The 20,701-nt window shown below is 41.1% G+C and overlaps 1 protein-coding gene across 2 annotated transcripts in view; it reads left to right on the top strand.

Moving 5' to 3' along the window:
* PCSK2 (proprotein convertase subtilisin/kexin type 2) overlaps positions 1–20,701 on the top strand; it is a 255,372-nt gene that overhangs the window by 223,508 nt on the left and 11,163 nt on the right. Inside the window, exons 9-12 of one of the 2 annotated variants that reach the window (XR_014795318.1) lie at positions 3,541–3,756; positions 5,725–5,825; positions 12,953–13,180; positions 16,662–18,768. Coding sequence is in view for 1 of the 2 variants with exons in the window: in XM_084887637.1 (XP_084743763.1) it covers positions 3,541–3,756; positions 5,725–5,825; positions 12,953–13,180; positions 16,662–17,148 (1,032 nt within the window). In the remaining variant the exon portion in view is untranslated. Of the gene's footprint in view, positions 1–3,540; positions 3,757–5,724; positions 5,826–12,952; positions 13,181–16,661; positions 18,901–20,701 lie in introns of those variants that run through there. The other variant, XM_084887637.1, reaches the window with a different exon arrangement.

The following is a 20,701-nucleotide window of genomic DNA, read 5'->3' as shown; positions in this document are numbered from 1 at the left end:
GGACTGATTCACTTCAGCCATAAGCTCCTCAAAGTAGGATTTTTCGCCTCCTGCGATACAGGTGCGTGCTAGGGACACAGAGCCAAGCTCTAGCTGGAACTTTACCTAGACTGATGGTAAGTAATTTGTGACATTTTACATTATGAACAAAATCTCTGCATAAACTTTTTAGAAAGGTTGGGTTTGTGAGGGGCTCTTTAGGCTATGCTCTAAAAATCAGCAACTGCACACTCGGTGTGCTTAAACAAGTTAGAGCAGTTCACCCGCCTTGGCACATGGACACTTTGGGCCAGATCATTCTTTGCTGTGGGGACATGGGGGACTGCCTTATGTATTGTAAACGTTTAGTAGTCTCCCTGGCCTCTACCCACTAAAGGCTAGTAGTGCATGCCAACACAAACAGCTGTGTATAAAGGCTAGTAGTACATTCCTGCACATACAGTTGTGCCCACCAAAATTGTCTCCAAAGGTGTCAAACACCCCCTTGGGCACAAAACGCCCCTCATTGGAAAATACAGTAGTTAAATACAGTTGGTAGTGCCTGGGTGAACAATCTCATTTGGTGAAAACTCTAGCGAGGCACTAATTCTGCTAAACAGTGAGAGACTGATTCAAAGACAGAATTCAGAGTGGAGTTGCACCATGTACTAAATTTCATCTAAATGAATTTGCCATCTTCAAAAATAATAATAATATTGTATGTCAAATATATGTCATGTGATATTTATCTTTCTCCGACTGGCTTATTTTGCTTAGTATAATGCTCTCCAATTCCATCTATGCTGTTGCAAATGGTAAGAATTCCTTCTTTTTTACAGCAGTGTAGTATTCCGTTGTATAGATGTACCACAGTTTTCTAGTCCTCTCATCTGCTGATGAGAACTTAGGCTAATTCCAAATCTTAGCCATTGGGAATTGTGATGCTTTGAACATGGTGCATATATCCTTTCTGATTGGTGTTTCCATTTTCTTGGGATATAGTCCTAGAAGTGGGATCACTGGGCCAAATGGAAGTCCCATTTTTAATTTTTTGAGGAAACCCCATACTGTTCTCTACAGTGGCTGCACCAGGCTGCCTTCCCACCAGCAGTATCACTGGCCTGTCTTACCCTGGAACTATTTGGTTCTAATACTCAGTCATTAAAACAAGGATATAATTATCATTGCCTTATGTGTTCTATCTTGCTTAGAAAATGAAGCTTAGTATTCCTAGGAACCAAAGTATTTCTGTGGGCAAATAGCATACTCACATACAATACAAATAACATTTGCTGTTTACTCTTCAGAAAAATTGCTCCCTGTGTATCCGTGAGTTAAGCCACATAACAAAGTGCCCCAAAACTTAGTAGCTTAAAATAACCACCATTTACGTTTACTTACGGTCTACAAATTGGCTGGGTTGTTCTGCAGACCTGGAACAGCCTCTGCTAATCCCAGCTGGCCTCGCTCATACATCTGTGGTCAGCTAGAGGGGGAACTACTCACTGGTCTAGAATGGCCTCCCTCGCAAGTCTGGCTGTCAGCTGGGGCAGTGAATTTGACTGGGCTATATCTGTGATTGACCGCAGGGAACCTCGGATTTGCTCCCATGGTGCAGACAGAGTTCTGAGGGGACAGAAGTGTCTAGGGCTTCCTGAGACTCATGCTCAGAACTGACACAGTATCACTCTCCACCACAGTCTGTGAGCCAAAGCGAGACTAGAGGCCAGCCAGATAAAAGCGTGGGCAGTGAACCCCTCCTCTCGGTGGGCAGGACTTGCAAAGTCATAAAGGGAACCCTGAAAAATTAGTCACAATCAATCTAACACTCTCCCTACACCAAGGCGAGAACGCTCTTAGCATTGATTTCCTTTCAGCAAAGGATGCTTCGTCTCACCAGCAGCCCACCTGTAAACTGGTTCAGGGGAAAGATCCATTACCCTCATTTGCATATTTTTCACTTTCACAAGCTGCCATTTCTTGACAATGAGCCCACATCTGAGTCTGTTTGGGAGTGTGATCTCCTACACTAGCTGTCAGGATGATCCATTTCCGTCCTGGTTCCTAAGAGCAGTTGCTTACTTTGGTGGAGTTTTCCAGTCTAGATTTACCAAAGACTCTGAGGGCAGTTTTCAGCTAGTGGTTGAATAAATCTTTGTTAACGTATCGACTCAATCAATAACAGGCTAATTAACTCCAAGGCCTATTAGAAGCTATTGAAATGTCATTTCTCATGGTCAGAAAGGAGACAGAGAGAGCTTGGAGGTGGTCCAGTCATCTTCTTTACTTCTGGCATCTCTGTCCTTAAAAACCACTGAGTCAGGACTGTGGGTCCCTGGGGCCATGCAGGAGCAGTCTGTCTCTGCCATAGCTTCTGTTTGTCTTCTCACCCCTATTTGTCAGAACTGCCATCCGAGAAGAGGGTTACCTAGTGGCCTGGGCCAGGCTAAGGAGAAGGGGGAGGCTGTACACTGCTGCTCACTTCCCACACAGCATCACTGTGCCCCTCTCCTCCACTCAGCCCGCAGGGGAAAACAGAGCAGCCCACCCTCACCCTGGATCAGAATATGAAACCAGGAGGAATGGCTACTCCTGAGAGATGAAAGTGGAGAAAATACTCCTAGAAAATAGAGAATGGTAAAAGTTCTGGTTAAGCCAGGAAAGCAGCATTAACCAGTATTCATGACTAAGCTTGGCATTTATAACTAAGTAGCATATGGTAATAACATTGTGCATATTATTATGTATTTAAAGTGATTTTTGCTCTGTTTTACTTGATCATATTAGACTTCCTATATTCGGTGTTTCCTGGCATAAGTAAAATGTCATATTATATCATGTTTAAAAAATTTGGTATGATCCAATTGGGTAAAAAAATTATACATGTATGTAGGCATATATATACACATTATATACATATATATCTATATTTGTTTTTACATGCATATAGTACGTGTGTGTGCGTACATACATGTATATACATGTATGATTTGTAATAGCATTTTGGCATTAAATGTGTATTTTATCATCATAATATCTACATGTATGTAAAATTTTATATATAGGGTATATAACTATATATAAAATAAAAGATATAAATTTTTCTATTTTATATAGCTAAATATAAATATATATGTATACTTACATTTTTGTTGAAAAATGAGTGAAAGGATGCATAAGAATTGGATAATAATGATTTCACCTAGGGAGTGTTTTTTTCATTTTCCTTTTCATATATTTTGACTTTTTACAATAAAAGCAGTTCATTTATAAATGTTACCAAGATTCTCCCAGTTTTTTCTCATCACCTTGTTCCCAGCTTAAATTGTAAGTTCAGATAACTTTATATCATGAATCCTTACTGGGGAAAAAGTATTCTTGGTGACTCACTAGAAGACAGTGGTTTTTATGGACAGACAGAACCGAATCCAGTCATTTGATTCAGCTGCTGAGGAAGTTCAAGTCCAGTTCCCCCGATGGGGAATCCCCAATACCTGGCAGGACCCCCTTCAGTCCCTGATTCCCAGGGGTGTTGGCAGCATCTCTTTTGTCCTCCCCCAGGGCCGAGGCGGCAAAGGCAGCATCTACGTGTGGGCCTCCGGGGACGGCGGCAGCTACGATGACTGCAACTGCGATGGCTATGCCTCCAGCATGTGGACCATCTCCATCAACTCAGCCATCAACGACGGTAGGACGGCCTTGTATGACGAGAGTTGCTCCTCCACCTTGGCTTCCACCTTCAGCAATGGCAGAAAGAGCAACCCCGAGGCCGGAGTGGTGAGTGAGGCCACTGACCCTTCGTGAGGTTGTGGAATGCAAGGTACTGTGACGTCATGGGAGGAGAGGGAGCTACCCATTTCCCTAAAACGTCAGCTCAGGTTCTGAGAGGAGATCCATTCTCCTCCAGGGCTAATAATGCTTTGTTATCATGGCAGAGAAAGGTAAGACGTGAAAATTGAAAGCAAGGACAGGATGTTCCCCTGGCAGTTCATTTTCCACTGATTGTCTTTCTTTTTTTTTTTTTAATATATTTTTTTGAATTTTTACAGAGAGGAAGGGAGAGAGATAGAGAGCCAGAAACATTGATGAGAGAGAAACATCAATCAGCTGCCTCCTGCACCCCCACACTGGGGATGTGCCTGCAACCATGGTACCTGCCCTTGACCGGAATCGAACCCGGGATCCCTCAGTCTGCAGGCTGATGCTCCATCCACTGAGCCAAACCGGTTTTGGCCTGATTGTCTTTCTTGAAGTTGATTGTTTGATTTGCGAAATATGACAAAGTCTGGTTTATCAAAAAGTTGCCCCACCAGGTCACCTAATATAAGGAAAACTAATATAAAGAACTGGGTCACCACATCACCACCCACCTGAGCCAAGAACCCACCCAGGTATTATAGTAATTTTTTTTTAATTGAAGGATGGACTTTTCTGGGTCTATAAACCTCCCAAAACTGGGCACATGTGTATTTTCTCAGGGAGAGTAGTGGTTTTCATCCTAGGTCAGTGATTGAGAAAATAAAATATTAATCACAAACTTAGATTTTTTTAATACTTTTGATTTTTAGAGAGAGGAGGAGGGAGAGGAAAATAGAGAATCATCGGTGTGAAAGCAAAAGAGATTTGTGTTCTACCCCCCCCCCCCCCCCCCCCCGCCCCGCCAATCGGGGATCAAGCCCAAAACCCAGGCATGTGCCCTTACTGACTGGGAATAGAACCAGCAACCTTTCCATGCACAGGACAACACCCAACCAAATAAGCAACATCGGCCAGGACCAGACTTAGATTATTGATTGCACTTTTCTGAGCAACTCTTCCTTCCTGGGCAACTAGGTATAATGGTGACTTTTTCCAAACCCCTTGGAAATAAAACTCTGTACAGTGTAATGAGCCTTTTCAGATCTCTTCCTCTCTCTGGATCAGCCTTCACTCACAGATCAGCCTTTCCTCAGACCTCCAAGCCAAGAATGTGGGAGGTGGTTCAATAGACCCACTAAGTTAGTTACACTCTCCCCTACAGACAAACAGAGGAAGAAGAATTCCTGTGGTTCATACATGATTTTAATAAAAATCTGGCCCTCCCAAACATTTGAAAGTGAGGTTTTTCTCTTTGTGAAAGTTCTTTCAAACTCGTTTGGTCATTGAGAAGATCTCCCCGTTAAGAAGAGTTGTGGGGGTGATCACTCACATATCTGTTATCTTGGCTCAAAATGTCTCAGATCTTCCCATGAATTTCAGAGGGAGAGAAACATTTCCTTTTTAATGGCCTGTCCTTTTAGGCAAGCCTTAGCTGAGCCAGATTATTCTTCCCTCTTTGATATAGTGCCTGAATGGAAAAGAAATGTTAATGCAATAGCCCTTGGGCTTTCTGAACTATGATCCCAGTACAATAAAACTCTTGGTTTGTGCCTCTCCACCTAGCATGTCTCATTTTAGGATTCAGAAAATGTCTCCCTGGTCTCTGGAATAGATGCAGACAGTGCTTCTTGGAGCAACTAGCTTGCTTTTATCTTGTGGACACTGTAACTCTAATTGATTGTGTCCCTTTTTGCATAGGCTACTAGGAAACTCAGATAAAATGCATGTTTAAAATAGATGTAGGGGTGCTAAATTTAGCCTTACCTTAATCTTAATCTTCTTCAGAACAAGGAAGAGTTTAAATTTTAAAAAATAGATCATTCTCTGCTCCATATTGTTTTGGGATTCAAAACAGTGTGACTCATTGCTCAATATCTTCCCTTTCAGGCAACCACAGACTTGTATGGCAACTGCACTCTGAGGCATTCTGGGACATCTGCAGCAGCTCCAGAGGCCGCCGGAGTGTTTGCTCTGGCTTTGGAGGCTAAGTATGTTTCCAGCTTGGGCTGAGGGTCAGCTCTGTAAGGTGGACTAACATGTGTCTCTTCACCCATCACTAGATGTCCATGGAAGCGAAAGTGGATGCAAGAGCCTGAACATGCACACATACACACACACGCACACACACACACACCACAAAACTACAATAGGCCCACTTGAGAATCCTACAGACAAACAAAGGAGAATTCCTGTGGTTCAGACATGTTTTATTGAAAACCCTGGCACTCATAAACATTGAAAGTGAAGTTTTTCTGTTGTGAAAGTTCTCTCATGATCACACATCTCCATTATATTAACTCAACATGTCTCAGAATCTCTCCATGAGTTTTAGATGTGGAGAAACATTTTTTTGTTTGTTTGCTTTTAATCCTCACCTTGAGGATATTTTTCCATTGATTTTTAGAGAGAGTAAGAGGGAGGGAAAATGACAGAGAGAGAAAAACATCAATATAAAACAGACACATCAATTGATTGCCTCCTACATGTACCCTGTCCAGGGCCAGGGAGTGAGCTCACAACCCAGGTACATGCCCTTGATCAATATAGAACCCAGGACCTTTCAGTCTGTGAGCCAATGCTCTGTTCACTGAGCCAAACTGGCGAGGACGGGAAACATTTTTTTAATGGCTTGTCCTCTTAGGCAAGCTTGATGCTGAGCCTTTTTTATTCTTCCCTCTTCGGGGGTACCTTTCCTTCCTGAACAGAAAAGAAATGCTGACGCAATCACCCTTGGGAGAGTCCTGCTGTACCCCTAGGAGAGTACAGGACATTGACACCCACCACACATATCAGCTACTTTCTCAGATACCGAAAAGGGGTATGTAGGTCATCTCTTCTTCATAAAACTTCTCTTTATCCTCTGGATGATCCGGTGGCTATTTTATTCCAATAATACTCATCATCAGCTAAGTGGAATAAAACCATTTTCAAGCTGGGTATCTAGCAAGGTATTCAGAACATGTGTCAAATAGGGTGCTCCAACTCAAGATTTGTTAACTTATAAGGTGAATTCACTTTTAACACTGAGACAAGATGGGCAGTCACGCAGTATTGACCAAGAAATGGGCTTTACTGGGAAACCTTCCAAGCTACAGGTAAGAGGAGACCATCCTCTCTGTTCTCACCATTCCACAGCGAGGACACATATCCCTACTGCTGGGCACATTTTCGATATATCAGCTGAGGTACTTGACAACCTGCTATTCTATATTCTCTCAGTGAAAGCCAGAGACTAGCCTTGTTTTTAAGCAATGAACATGTGGGCTTCAGGCACAAGCACTCGGTATGAGTGCAAACGCCACAGTGTAGGGAGTTGTCTGAAAATGCGACACCAACCACTTGTGAGAAGTTGGATTCGGGTGCCTGGGGAAGCAGAGTTGAGTCTCTACCTCCCAACCCTCCTCAGCTGTTGCTAGGCAACTGGACCTTTGAGCATCAATCTCAAGGCAGCCCTGCTTGTCTCTCTCCACAAATGCAGTTTTTGACTTGCAAAAGAGGCAAGAATTGATTCCTAGAATAGGAAGAGACTTTGAAAGATAATCTAATCCAACCCTCTGCCTTCAAGCTGAAAAGGCATAAACATCCTTCTTTTACAATTAAGGTCCCAAAGTGAGAGTGACTCCTCTTTTTGGACCAAGCCAAACTTCAAATATTCTAACAAAAGTTAAGTGGAAATGTTAGGACGCCAAGGGATAGACACCAGTCAAAGAGTTTCTATTAAGCACAGAGACCAAAACCTACTCGCAGATTATCTGCATTTCCTGCAGATGAAACTTTGCATCTCAGAGCTTGTTGTGCCCTGGAGCCTTAGCTGGCTTTGCTCACTCCAGCTGGGAGCAGACAAGCAGGTGAGCCAGGCAGAGAACAGGGAGCAGGAGAACTCCAAAAGCAAGAAGGAGTTTCTGCTCTCCCTTTAAATCTAAGAGGACAGAACTTGCCTCAAAGTCTCCTTGGACTTTTGACAAGCAAAAACCACTTGCAGAGTCCTATATGCATGCAAAGGAACAATGCAAATGGATGGAGCAAGGCTACTGGATTCATGGGCTCTGCACCAGCTTTCTTGAGCACACACTTATAGATATCCTTTCAGAAGAGAGTGCAGTCACCACTTAGGCACACTTTGTTTTAGAGCAATGGTTATGAATTTAATGCTCTCTCTTGCCATATAGAGTGAAGGATGTCTCCTCGAGAAGCCCTGGGTTCCATTTTGCTTTCTGTAGGTACTTACTCTAAATTGAGAGCCACCTGGTCTACTCTGAGTGGCCTAGGACCAATCTAGCAAACTTGTGTTTATCCCTGGAGCACTGCAGGATTCTATAAGTGATTGAAGCCAGCTGTACAAGTGCAACAGTTTTCATTGATAATTTGCCTGGGACTTACTCATGCATAGCCTTGTAACAGCTCTCAGCTTTGTTCCTTATGGTCATACCCCTGCAGCAACCTCTCATTAGTGTGGGCTTGCTTTCCAGTCCCATGTCTTTTCTTTTTTTATTCCTCACCTGAGGATAGTTTTTCCATTGAGTTTTAGAGAGTGGAAGGGAGGGTGAAGAGAGAAAGAGAGAGAAAGAAAGAGAGAGAGAGAGAGAGAGAGAGAGAGAGAGAGAGAGAGAGAGAGAGAGAGAGAGAGAGATTGAAGTGAGAGAAACACGTCATTTGGCTGCCTCCCATTCACACCACGACTGGGGCCAGGGTTGAACCTATAACCAAGGTGCATGCCTTTGACTGGGAATCAAACCTGAGATTCTTCTGTTCAAGGGCCAATGCTACTGTTGAGAAAATTGCCCAAGACTCCAGTCCCACACTTCTTGATTCCATTCTCCATGGAATTGTCGATAAAGATCAGATCACTAAAAAAAAAATCATATCACATCTCAACTTTGCCACTACTGGCTGTCCCTGAGATAAGTCCCAGTGTACTGATGTGAGTGAATGGCCTGTCATCCTCTCCTGCCTTACAATTCCTGGCTCTCCCTTCCTGTCATACTTGGGGCTCATGCCTTCCTGTGTTTTCTCAAGCTTATCGCCTGCACAATGCTTGCTTGCTTTCTTCTGCCTCTAAATCCTTTGTTTCAGAACCTTCTCTCCCCTAGAGCCCTCCCCTTCCCTATCTTTCCACTCAGTCACTCCTACTCATCCCCTTGACCTTGGCTTGAAATGCTACTTCTAAGAGATGCTTGATGACCCCCTGGACCAAAGTTTCTCAGATTTTCCAATCATGGGAATCCCTGCAGTGCTTATGAAAAATATATCCAAAGCCACGACTCAGACTCTCCGGGGTCATGCCTGGAAAGCTGCAACTTTAGCAAACAGCCACGTGCTGCCCAGGAAGGTAGGAATCACCCCTCTGGATCAGCTTTGCTTACGTTTTTGGCTGCATATTGGACAAGCACATGGAATCAATATCCCTGGGGCCTGTGTAACATCATTATTTTTTTGACGTTTGATTCACATGCAGCCAAGGTTGAGAACTGCCATCTTAGACCAATGTTCCAGACATCTGTGTGCAGAAGAATCATCATGTTGTCTTAAGTGCAAATTCTTAGATTATCTGCATTTCCTGCAGATGAAACTGTGCATCTCAGAGCTTGTTGTGCCCTGCTTTTTGTCAGTACCCTTTGTCCTCCCCCAACCCCCAACCCCCACCCCTGTGCTTCTGACACAGGGACTTGAGGACCACAGTCTGAATCCCCCTTATTGGAATAACAAAGGGTCCATTGTTGGCTTCCTGGACATCCTAGCTTCCCTTTCATGATTTCTTTTGTTTGTTTGTTTTAAATTTAGCATATAAATGAGATTATATATATTTGTCTTTCTCTGTCCAACATGTCATTTAGATAAGTATGCTCAAGTTCCATCTATATTGTCACAATGGCAGGATTTCCTTATTTTTCATGACTGAATAATATTTCATTTTATACATAATGGATAAACATCTTTATCCATGCATCTATAAGTGGACAGTTAGATTGTTTCCAATCTTGGCTATTATAAATAATGCTTCTATGAACATGGGGGGTGAAGAATTCTTCTCAAGTGAGTATTTTTGTTTCCTTTGTATATATTCCAGAAGTGGAATTGCTAGATCACATGGTAGTTCTATTTTTAATTTTTTGAAGATCATCCATGTCTTTTCCCATAGTCGCTGCACCAATTTACATTCCCGCCAGCAGTGCACAGGTTTCCTTTTCCCCACATCCTTGCCAGAATTTGTTGTCTTTTTATAATAACCATTCTAACAGATGTGAGTGATATCTCATTGTGGTTTTGTCCCTTTTTAAATATTGAAGCTTAGACCTTCCTCTACAGTGCCTGGACATGGTGGATACTGAATAGGCATTCATGGAGTCACTTCATTATGCTGTACTTTTTTACATATGTGTCTTATTTTTCCAACTGTTACATAAAATATTTGAGACCAGAAAGAACATGTCATATTACTTGTCCTACACCACAGAGATCTTTATATTGTAGATACTCTGTAAATTTTTTTTATTATTATTTAACTAGAAGCCTGGAGCACAAAATGGTGCACTGGTATGGTCCCTTGGCCTAGCCTGAGATCAGGGCCAGCTGCTGGCAGCCGGCCTCACCCACCACTTACCTTGCCACCACTCATGCCAGTTTCCTATTCACCATATGGCAATGGGAGCCTGCCAGTAGTGGGGAGGGACTGAGAGATGATCAGTGCACCTTATAGAGACTGGTCATTCTGCCATTATGGTTCTGGGTTTTATTATATAGGATAGGTATATAAGATGCTCTTGAGTTGATGTGATAGGATTAAAGCTAAAAGCAAGTTGATGAAATACTGCTGCTTTACACAACAGTGCATTATGTTAATTCTGAAATTGCTCAAAAGAGGGAACTACAAGGGATGCAGTTTTATTTTTCTGCATATACAAATTGGAATGTGTGCTATATTCTGGTTTATTTCAGAAGATTCTTGTTCTGACACTCCCTCTCATGTACCCATGAAAATCAGTCCTTAGAGAAATGTTAAGGGGGTCCTTCTCCGAATATCAGGAAGCATAGCACATTTTATGGCAGACCCCTAGCATAGATAAGAGATACTCCACCTGCCAAGAGCTCTCAGGTCACCTCAAAGTCACCAGATCCTTCACTTATTAATCATAAACCCTTCTGGGTTTAATGAATTCAGAATCCCATTCTGACAAAACACTGAACTTTTGGTCAAAATCAACTTCAGGAAGTGTCACACCTTTCCCTGCATCCTGGGGATCATATGTCCAAGATATGTTCTTAATTTTCTCAAATAATCATTGACTTTCCTTGCAATTTTCTCCTTAAAAGCTAAATACCTACATTTCAAGAATATATGAATCATTAGTATCTTTTGATTCTGATTCAAAGCTTTGAACCAATGAACACTGCATATGTTAAAAGTTTATCAAGAGTTATGTTGTTCCTAGTCCTTTTAATTATTTGACTTCTGAAGAGAACCATAGTGCATGTATTTTCCAACTTTTTTTTACCAAACTCTCAGTAAGAAATAAATTTTTTCGTTGTTACTCAACACACACACACAAAGTTCCAAAAAAAATAGTTTTCTATATTATATGAAATGCATACTGTTCTTTTCTATTCTATACCATTTACTTTTTTAACAATAGTCCCATCCATTAAATCATTAGTTCTCAAATTTCACTGTCTATTGGAATGATTGAGGAAATGCTAATGATTTGCAATACCTGGGTCCCACTCCTGCAGAGTCTGATTTAATTGGTCTGAGGTGTGGCCTGGGCAGTGGGATTTTAAATGTCCCACCAGAAGATTGTTATGTGCATCCCAGGTAAGCAACATGTGCAATAAGTTGATTTCCTAGCCACAAATAGGTTACGACTTGCTGTTTTAAAAAAAACACAAACACTGCCCTAGCCGGCTTGGCTCAGGGATAGAGTGTCAGCCTGCGGACTGAAGGGTTACAGGTTATATTCTAGCCAAGGACACCTGCCTGGGTTGTAGGCTTGATCCCCAGTGGGGGGTGTGCAGGAGGCAGCTGATCAATGATTCTCTCATCATGGATGTTTCTCTCTCTCTCTCCTTCTCCCTTCATCTCTGAAATCCATAAAGAAATATATTTAAAACACACACACACACACACACACACACACACACACACAAACACTGAGCAACGTCAGACACTAATTTCCAAAACCAATAGCATTTTCAAGCAGACTTGTTTATTCACTGGACAGTGTGCCAATGGCAATTCTGTGTCCTATGACCTGGACACTGAGGATAAAAATATGCAGAACACATTGTATCTACCCTTGAAGAACTGATAGCTTCATTTTCACAAATGATGAAACAGATCAAGAAACAACACTGCCAGTACCAGAAGACTTTTATGTCCCCTCCCCGATCAAGATGTAATTTCTAACCACATAGATTAATGTTGCCTGTTTTTATACTTTAAGCAAGTGGAATAATACAATATGTTCTCCTCAGTGTGTGGGTTACATAGGTTAACATTCTGTTTGTGAGATTCGTCCATATTATTCGGAGTAGCTATAGTTCATTCATTCCTGTTGCTTTATAGTATGCCACATTCTATAAGTACACCTCAGCTAATTTACTCATTTACTCCGGATGGGCATTTGAGGGCTTCACAGTTTGGGCCTGTGAACATTCTTGTACATATATCTGGTGAATGTATACACACAATTTTGTTGGATACATACCTAAGGATGGAAATTATGGGCCATAGCTTAAGTATATGGATAACGTTAGAAGATACAGCCAAGTTTTCCAAACTGGCTGCAATAATTTACACTCCTGTCAGCAAAGTACATGAGTTCCAGTTGCTCCACATCTTTGCCAATGCTTAGTATTGTCAGTCTTTTTAGCCATTTCAGTGTGTGGGTTAGAATGCACATTTGAAATGCATTTAAGTAAGAAAAACCAGTGTGTTTTTTTTTCTAATTGACAAATATAAAATGGTTCTAAATAGTGCATGGAAATTCTCCCTTGACTTGTGGGTTCATAGATATTCCAACATCTTGCAAGGGGGTTTTGTCCTATCTTAGTCATTGTGTCTTTCTGTCTCTCTCGCCCTCCCCTTTTCTCTTGTTTTCCAATGGCTTCCGGCATCCAGTCTGGGTCTCACCTGGAGAGACATGCAGCACCTGACTGTGCTCACCTCCAAACGAAACCAGCTTCATGATGAGGTTCATCAGTGGCGGCGGAATGGGGTCGGCCTGGAGTTTAATCACCTCTTTGGCTACGGGGTCCTTGACGCAGGCGCCATGGTGAAGATGGCTAAAGACTGGAAAACGGTGCCAGAGAGATTCCACTGTGTGGGCGGCTCCGTGCAGGACCCTGAGTAAGTGGGTGCCATGGTTCTGCTGCTGCATGTGGAAATGTCCCAGAGATGGTGCCATGGCGTTAACGACAGTATCAGATTCCCTCTCTGTCAGGGAGATGTCCTGGAGTTGACTTAGGAACCAACTAGCTTGCAGAAAGAGCAATGCACAACTCCTGGGGAGGGGGAGCATTTACATAGAACACAGTTGTGTGGCTCAGGACCCCTACTTTTAGGTGTGAGCATTAACTGTTTTGGTGCCTTATGCCATTATTTTTCATTGCAAAAACCAACCAGGGTAACCAGCTCCCAGATCAAAGAACAGAACACAACCATATCCCAGAAAACCCCACATCCCCTTCCACCATAATCTCCCCACTATCCTTCTAACTCCATAGATTACTTTAGTCCCTAGTTCATACTTAACATAAATGGAATAATACACTGTGTTCTCCCTCATATCTAGATTGTTTTGCTCAGAATTATGTTGAGATTCAAGCATGTTTATTCTCATGGTCAAATAATGTTCCTTTGTGTGACTATAACACAATTAATTTATTCATTCTACTTGTGGGACAAGGTAAGCATTTGATTTTATTCCAAGTGAAGTGGATAGACATTTGAAAGGATTTAAGTGAGAAGTTCCTTTCCCAGAAACCACTGCGCTGCTCACATGAACCTATTTCCCATTATGGCAAGAGGATTGGACAATATGGTCCTCTTTATTTAATTCCTTTCCTCATTGGACAATCAGTAAAGTAGAAATGGAAATTTTCATCATTGTTATTTTTAATTAACGTTTTATGTATATGCAATAAAATGTATAGAACTTAAGTGTATTATTCTAGTTTTGATAAATGTATACACTCCAGTAACCTCCATCTAATAAATCTCTGGAACATTCCATTACCCCAGAAAGATTCCTCATTCCCCCTTCTACAATAGTTAGTCCCAACATCCCATGGACAGCCATTGTTTTCATTCTTGCCCCCAAAGATTAGCTTTACAGTTCTTGAGCTTCATCTGACTAAATCACATTGTATGGACACTTTGGTATCCAGTTTCTTTGACTAAACATTATGAGTGTGAGATCAATCCAAGTTATTATGTGCAGTAATATCTCATTCACTCCCATCGCTGTGTCATATTTCATTGTGAGGGTACACCTCAGGGATATTGGCATTCTAATGGTGGTAAATCCATCTCTAACCATCCCATCCCATCCCAGCCTTATTTCTATTGGTCATCTGAGTTTGGCCAGAGTCAGAGCCCTCTCACAATTCATCCTCCCCACCATTCCCCTTTGGTCCTGGAAAAGGACCTGCAGTTTCTGTAGTCAGTTACCCAGACATGGATTCAAATCATAATTCCACCAAATTGGAGAATTCTTTGACCTCTCTGACATCCTATTTTAGCAATTTTCAATCTTTGTACCCTGACCTTCTTTGGCAATATGGTGAAATCTATGGACCACATCCTAGTATGCTGTTTCTAAATGCTTTAGATAAAATACATGTGATTGCAAAGGAAGCCAAATATTGAAACCAACTTTTTTAAACAAATTTGTGATGAAGTAATGTATGTCCTTCATTTAATCAACACATTAAGTAATGCCATTTCTAGTGCCACATGTAATTTCAGAGCAATGACAATGACCAAAATGCCACTTTAAGATGCCTACAAAGACTGTAATGGAAATGAAAATCTCTGGGCGTCTTGTGACAAACCGAGGAAAAGCTAATACCACTCTAGCATATGGCCTGCCTTCATAATCAAAGAAGCTATTTCCATTATAAATTAGTAAAAATTAAGATGTAGGGAGTATATGTATTTTGACATGACCCTTGAATTCTGCCCTTATGGGCCCCAAAACAAGAGCTTCTTCTTTCTTTTGTCCCCAGTTAAATGGGGCTAATGTCTCTGTCCTCACCAGGCTGCTGGGAGGCTTTAGTGAGACAATCAGCATAAAGCTGGTGCATAGTAGGCGCTCAGTAAGTGCAACTTTACCTTTCCCTCTCACTCATGACTTAGACACTCCTGGTAGAAAAAGGGGAAAGACAATAATAATCTCATAGAATTTTGGGTGCATATTTGCCTGGTGTTTGGGATGCCACCTCCACCATTAACCATTGGAGCTCCATGGCCAATGGATGCTGCATGCACTATTCAGCATCAGCGTCCTTGCAGACTGCACACAGCAACACTCCATAAAACTGTTAAGTATATCTTTTCAGTTTCTCAGGGGACTATTACTTTTATCAGTGAGCTGCAGGATAAGCTTCACGTCCATGGCCTTGGCTCCAAAGTCAATGCAGAACCAAGGCTTGGGTCTGAACCAGGTGTGTGGCCAGCATCTTTTTGTAGATGTGCTCTCAAGATTTGTATCTTAAAACATTCACCATTTTATGCTCCAAAATAAAAGCCATGTCAAAGAAGGATATTAACATAGGCAAAGGGCCAGGAAGGGGAACTAGCACCATGCTCAGAGTTTTCATGCACAGTCTTATTTAAACTCACACACAGTGTCAGTGAGACTTTCAGGTATTTGAATGACTTGTTTCCTGACCAGTATGTGTAGAAGCAGAAACCTTGCACAGATAGTTTTGTTCTAGAAGACTCTCAAAATCTAGAGTCTTCCCATCACACCATCAAAGGAGATTGATTGTATGGAAAGATAGCTGAAATGCTGAGGTTGACCCTTCTTTGGATTCTAATTCTATGATCAAAGAGATTCCCAAATTTCCCTGATCTTTCAAAAGACTGTTCTTCATTAGGATTAATTAACCAAATTTCGGCTTTTTTATGATAATAATAACATTCATATTAGCAATAATAAGGAACTTAGCACTTTAAAAGAAAGGTTTTATGAGCTCCTGTCTCACTTTGGACAATTTTTTGAGAGATGATTCCAGGAAATACAAGTGGGGAAGTGGATATGTAAGACAGGGAAGAGGAATAAAAGCCAATAAAGAGTACATTGATGAGCAACTAATAGTCCACTATTGGAAACTAGGCTCAGTCCCACCGTGGACACTGAGTTGTCCCACTGAAGAATGGAGATGTTAGGGTATATTTATTCACCACCTTCTGTCAGTCCCCGGTAGAGGATTGTCCCTGAGGAATTAAATCCTTGTCACTTGTAGGCTGTTTGTAGCAAATTTCCACAGAACATGGAAAAGCTCCAGGAGAGATGCTGGGAGATGCTGATACCTAAGGTAGGAAGCAGTCAGGGTACATGGGAGTCGCATCTGAAGGGGAACTCAGAGGTGACTTAGGAGAAATGGGAGGGGCATCAACAGATCTGCTACATTCCCTTTCCACACAGAAGGTTCAGAGATAATAGGTAACTTGCTCAGGCTCATACAGCTGAGGTAGGAATTAACCCAAGTCTGACTGATTAACCTCAAAGCTCTTGCTCTCTCTGCAACCTGAAGTTGTCTTCAGAAAAACCTCATGTAATATACACATTTCTAACCATATCCCCTTATTGCTTTGCCCTCAGGAAAATACCATCCATTGGCAAGTTGGTGCTGACTCTCACCACTGATGCGTGTGAAGGGAAGGAAAATTTTGTCCGCTACCTTGAGCATGTCCAAGCTGTCATCACAGTCAATGCAACCAGGAGGGGAGACCTGAATATCAACATGACTTCCCCTATGGGCACCAAGTCCATTTTGCTGAGCCGGCGTCCAAGGGATGATGACTCCAAGGTGGGCTTTGACAAGTGGCCTTTCATGACCACCCACACGTGGGGGGAAGACGCCCGAGGAACCTGGACCCTGGAGCTGGGGTTTGTCGGGGGCACACCTCAGAAGGGGCTGTTGAAGGAGTGGACCCTGATGCTGCATGGCACGCAGAGTGCCCCTTACATTGACCAGGTTGTGAGGGATTACCAGTCCAAGCTGGCCATGTCCAAGAAGGAGGAGCTGGAGGAAGAGCTGGATGAAGCTGTGGAGAGAAGCCTGAAAAGCATCCTGCACAAGAACTAGTGCTGCACCCTGGCTCCGGCGCCTCCCCCCTCCCCATCTCCGCCTCTCTGTCCTTGCTCCATTCTTTGTCAGGCACCTAGCAATTCCAACTTCTTGATCTGAAGCTTCACTCACTGTCAATGATTATTTTCTTTACAATGGAAGTAATCTTTTTTATTCTCTGCCCCAAATACAGTGTTCCCACCAACATCTACATTCTATTTGTGACTCTAGGTTCTTTATTTGTGTCACTCAAATAGATGATATCCTGCAAAAAAAAAAAAAACTTGGACAACTTTCCCCTCAATTTTTTTCAGATCTGAGAAGAGAAGAGAATGCATTTATAAAGCTACACACATTGACTCCAAGAACGTCTATTTATGGTCTCAACTGACCCATTAGATTAAAAAAAAAAAAATCAAAGCTTATGACCAAGGTTGAGTTCTGAATCTCTTAAAGCACAAGAGATGCTGTAAGTGCTTTGGTAAAGATGTTTTGAATTTAGCAAGATTTTTTAGCGACGTAGATGAAGGTGGCATGATTTGAAAGACACCATCTATGAGAACTCTAATTACTGGAGGGGGAAGAGTAAAACAGCATGGGCATTGGAAATCTTACCACCAATGCCAACACCATAACTTTTCCTACTCAGCCAGCATGGCAAATATAAAACCTATGTAGCGTGGCTGTCCTTTCACCAGCTATTGCTCTGAGTTACGGTAAAATATTCTAGAGAAGTCCAAATTACTCTCAGTTGGCACAGAATTCATTTCAGCCCAACTTTGTGAGGTTTCTCACATAACTATCCAAAAAGGGAAAATGCAAGGCAGGTCTGGCAACACACCATGGTAGTTTTTAACCCAGGAACATCCCTTTTCCTAATTCATTTGGGAACTTCTTAATCGGATGGGAGCAAGAGGCCAGGTGAGTATTTTTTTATAGCTTTCCACATATGAACTTGGGCTTTAAGTTCCAGAGCATGCGCCTAGTGGGCAATATCTTACTCCTTCACGTTGTGATTTCTTTGATGTGTTAGGGCAATGGCCTCTGTTCAGGCACAGGTGTGTGGAGAGTGCAGTGGGTATGTCTGAATATGAGAGCAGCCATCTTCACTGGATCTTCATTTGTATGGAGACTTTTCTGCCAAAGTGGGGAATGCCAACTCATCCCCCATGACTTGAGCCCGAAGGAAGCAAGAGAAGCCCTTGTTAGGGAAAGGCACGGGTACCATCTTGGCAACTAAGCAGTTCATGATGGTGTTTAACAGGTCATCTAAAGCTGATACATTCCTCTCCCCTGTCTACCCCAAAAGACACCACACCATTTCATTCCCAAATAGAAATGCTTTCTGACCTGTTGACACCTTGTTTTCCTATTCAAGGATGGATTCCTCATCTTCAATTCCAATGTCCACCCACTCCCAAGAAATGACTCATTTGTTTGACTTGATTTCCAAGAACTGATCAATTACTCTAGCTACATTTCTCCCTTCCCTTGGAGCACGTAGCTAAGCCTAGAGTTCCCTTCCTCAAAACCAGCAATACCAGAGCACCAGTTTCCATTCCCTGAAGGTTACAACTTTAAGAGAGAAGTCTGGAAAACCCATTTTCTTTCTTTTTTTCCCCATGTTGGCATGAATTTGTCTTCTCTGGCACCATATGACCTTCTCTATTTAATGCTTTAAATGTAACAATATTTATGATTTTTGAAAGAAATTTATTACTTATTGTGAAGGTCTTTTTAAACCAGTTTAAATTTTAAGAAAAAAATAAATGGAAATCATCAAAAATTCATTTCCCATTAACTGTGTAAAAATAAACCAAAGGACATTATGTGTGTAAAAGTGCACACAGAATTATATATATACATATGTAGACTATACACATGTGTATATATGTGTATATATATATACTTGTATAAATGTATATACACACATATATCAAAAAAAATGTGTGTATGCGTATTTATTGGAGAAATAGACACCATATTCATCTTTTAAAGAATATTCAGAGAATATCAAGGTGATACTGGTTGAAGAGAAAGGCCAGTGGAAATTCAGGTGAAAATGTTCATTGATTCCCATTGCATCACCACTGTAATTTTGCAGCTCTCTGTATAAACATGAAATGTCTTATATAGCAGCAAAAATATAAAATAGCGTCCATATTTTCACAGTTGTGGTATAATTTATGAAATTAGAGAGTAACTTACAGCTTCTTAATAAAAATGGCAAGTTTTGATATGAGTATACAGTATATAAAAAATATATAGTGCTATATAAAAAATATTTGGTCTCTATTTCATTTTTTGCACCAGTATTAACACTAGAATATGTCTAGCTAGTGAAGTTTTATGACATCCCTGATCCTAATGGAAGAAGCATTTATAGTCATTTATTTTTTAAATGAAAATAAGTAAATCATGATTAATCAGGATAACATTGTTGCTTCCTATTACAAAATGTTCTAAACAGATTTAAAAAGACATGTAAATTAGGAAACTTAACAAGAAAACATTACTTTCCAGAAATTGTGGGATGTGATATGCATTACATAAAAACACTGCCAGCCATTCTAGAAATAGATAATAAAATGTTGCCAAAAAGAGATCTAAAAAGCCTGCTTTCATTAATATTCATGAAAGATTTATAATTAGCAAATCAATCATACACAAATAAATCAAACACCGATAGCAGCATTTTTAATACTCAGGTTATATCCCAATAGCTGGCAATAATATAAATTTAGGAAGGCAAAACCACCATTTTGTAATAGACTAAAATAGACTATACATACTAATGATAAGCATTGTTTTCTGAAATATATTTTCCAGGGATGTGTCTTAGTGCGTGAAGTGGCTCACAATGTAAAATGCATTTCTCATTGTGCGTCATGGGCCATGGTCAAAATATATTCTAGAATATATTCACCAGGCCAAACTAAATTATACTACAGTAATGAACAGCCCAAGAATCTCAGTGGTTTAACACAATGAAGTTTTATTTTTATTTACACAAATCCTATTTAGGATTCAGTGACTCCCCAACGCCATTGACTCCCGTGCAGTAGCTCAGAGATTCAGGCTGCTTCAATCTCCAATCTTATGGTTTGTAATCATAACACAGGTGGCTACAATCCATGCAGAAGAGAATCTGTGTGGAGGACTCTTACCCAATTTTTTATGTTCAGCCTGATGGAGACACAAAGGTCACTTCAGCTACAGAGCATCAGCCAGTACTAGTCAATAACCGTGCCTGAATGTAAGCACCTGGGACAACTAACAGATGGTTGATAAGTATGAGACTCTCCCACAAAAAGAGCTTTAAGTGCCCTTAAAACATATTCTTAAGTACGTACTGATTTACATGGCAACCCATCTTCATGGATTGTACCATGAACAGTATTATAAACTAGCTGTAGCCTATGTGACTACATGCTATTCTAGCAAACCTTAATAGTTGATAAAATATTAATATATTTATATTTCATTATAAAAACAATTTTCAAATGTGTCCTATTATACTTATCATACCCAATTAGCAAAATCTTAAGAAAGCCTATGATTAAAAGCAGAC

The sequence above is a fragment of the Pipistrellus hanaki genome (assembly GCF_964339955.1).
Source record: "Pipistrellus hanaki genome assembly, chromosome: 6".
In the NCBI taxonomy this organism is placed as follows: domain Eukaryota; kingdom Metazoa; phylum Chordata; class Mammalia; order Chiroptera; family Vespertilionidae; genus Pipistrellus; species Pipistrellus hanaki.
Note: the sequence above shows the minus strand (reverse complement) of the source record. Positions and strands in the feature narration are given on the sequence as shown.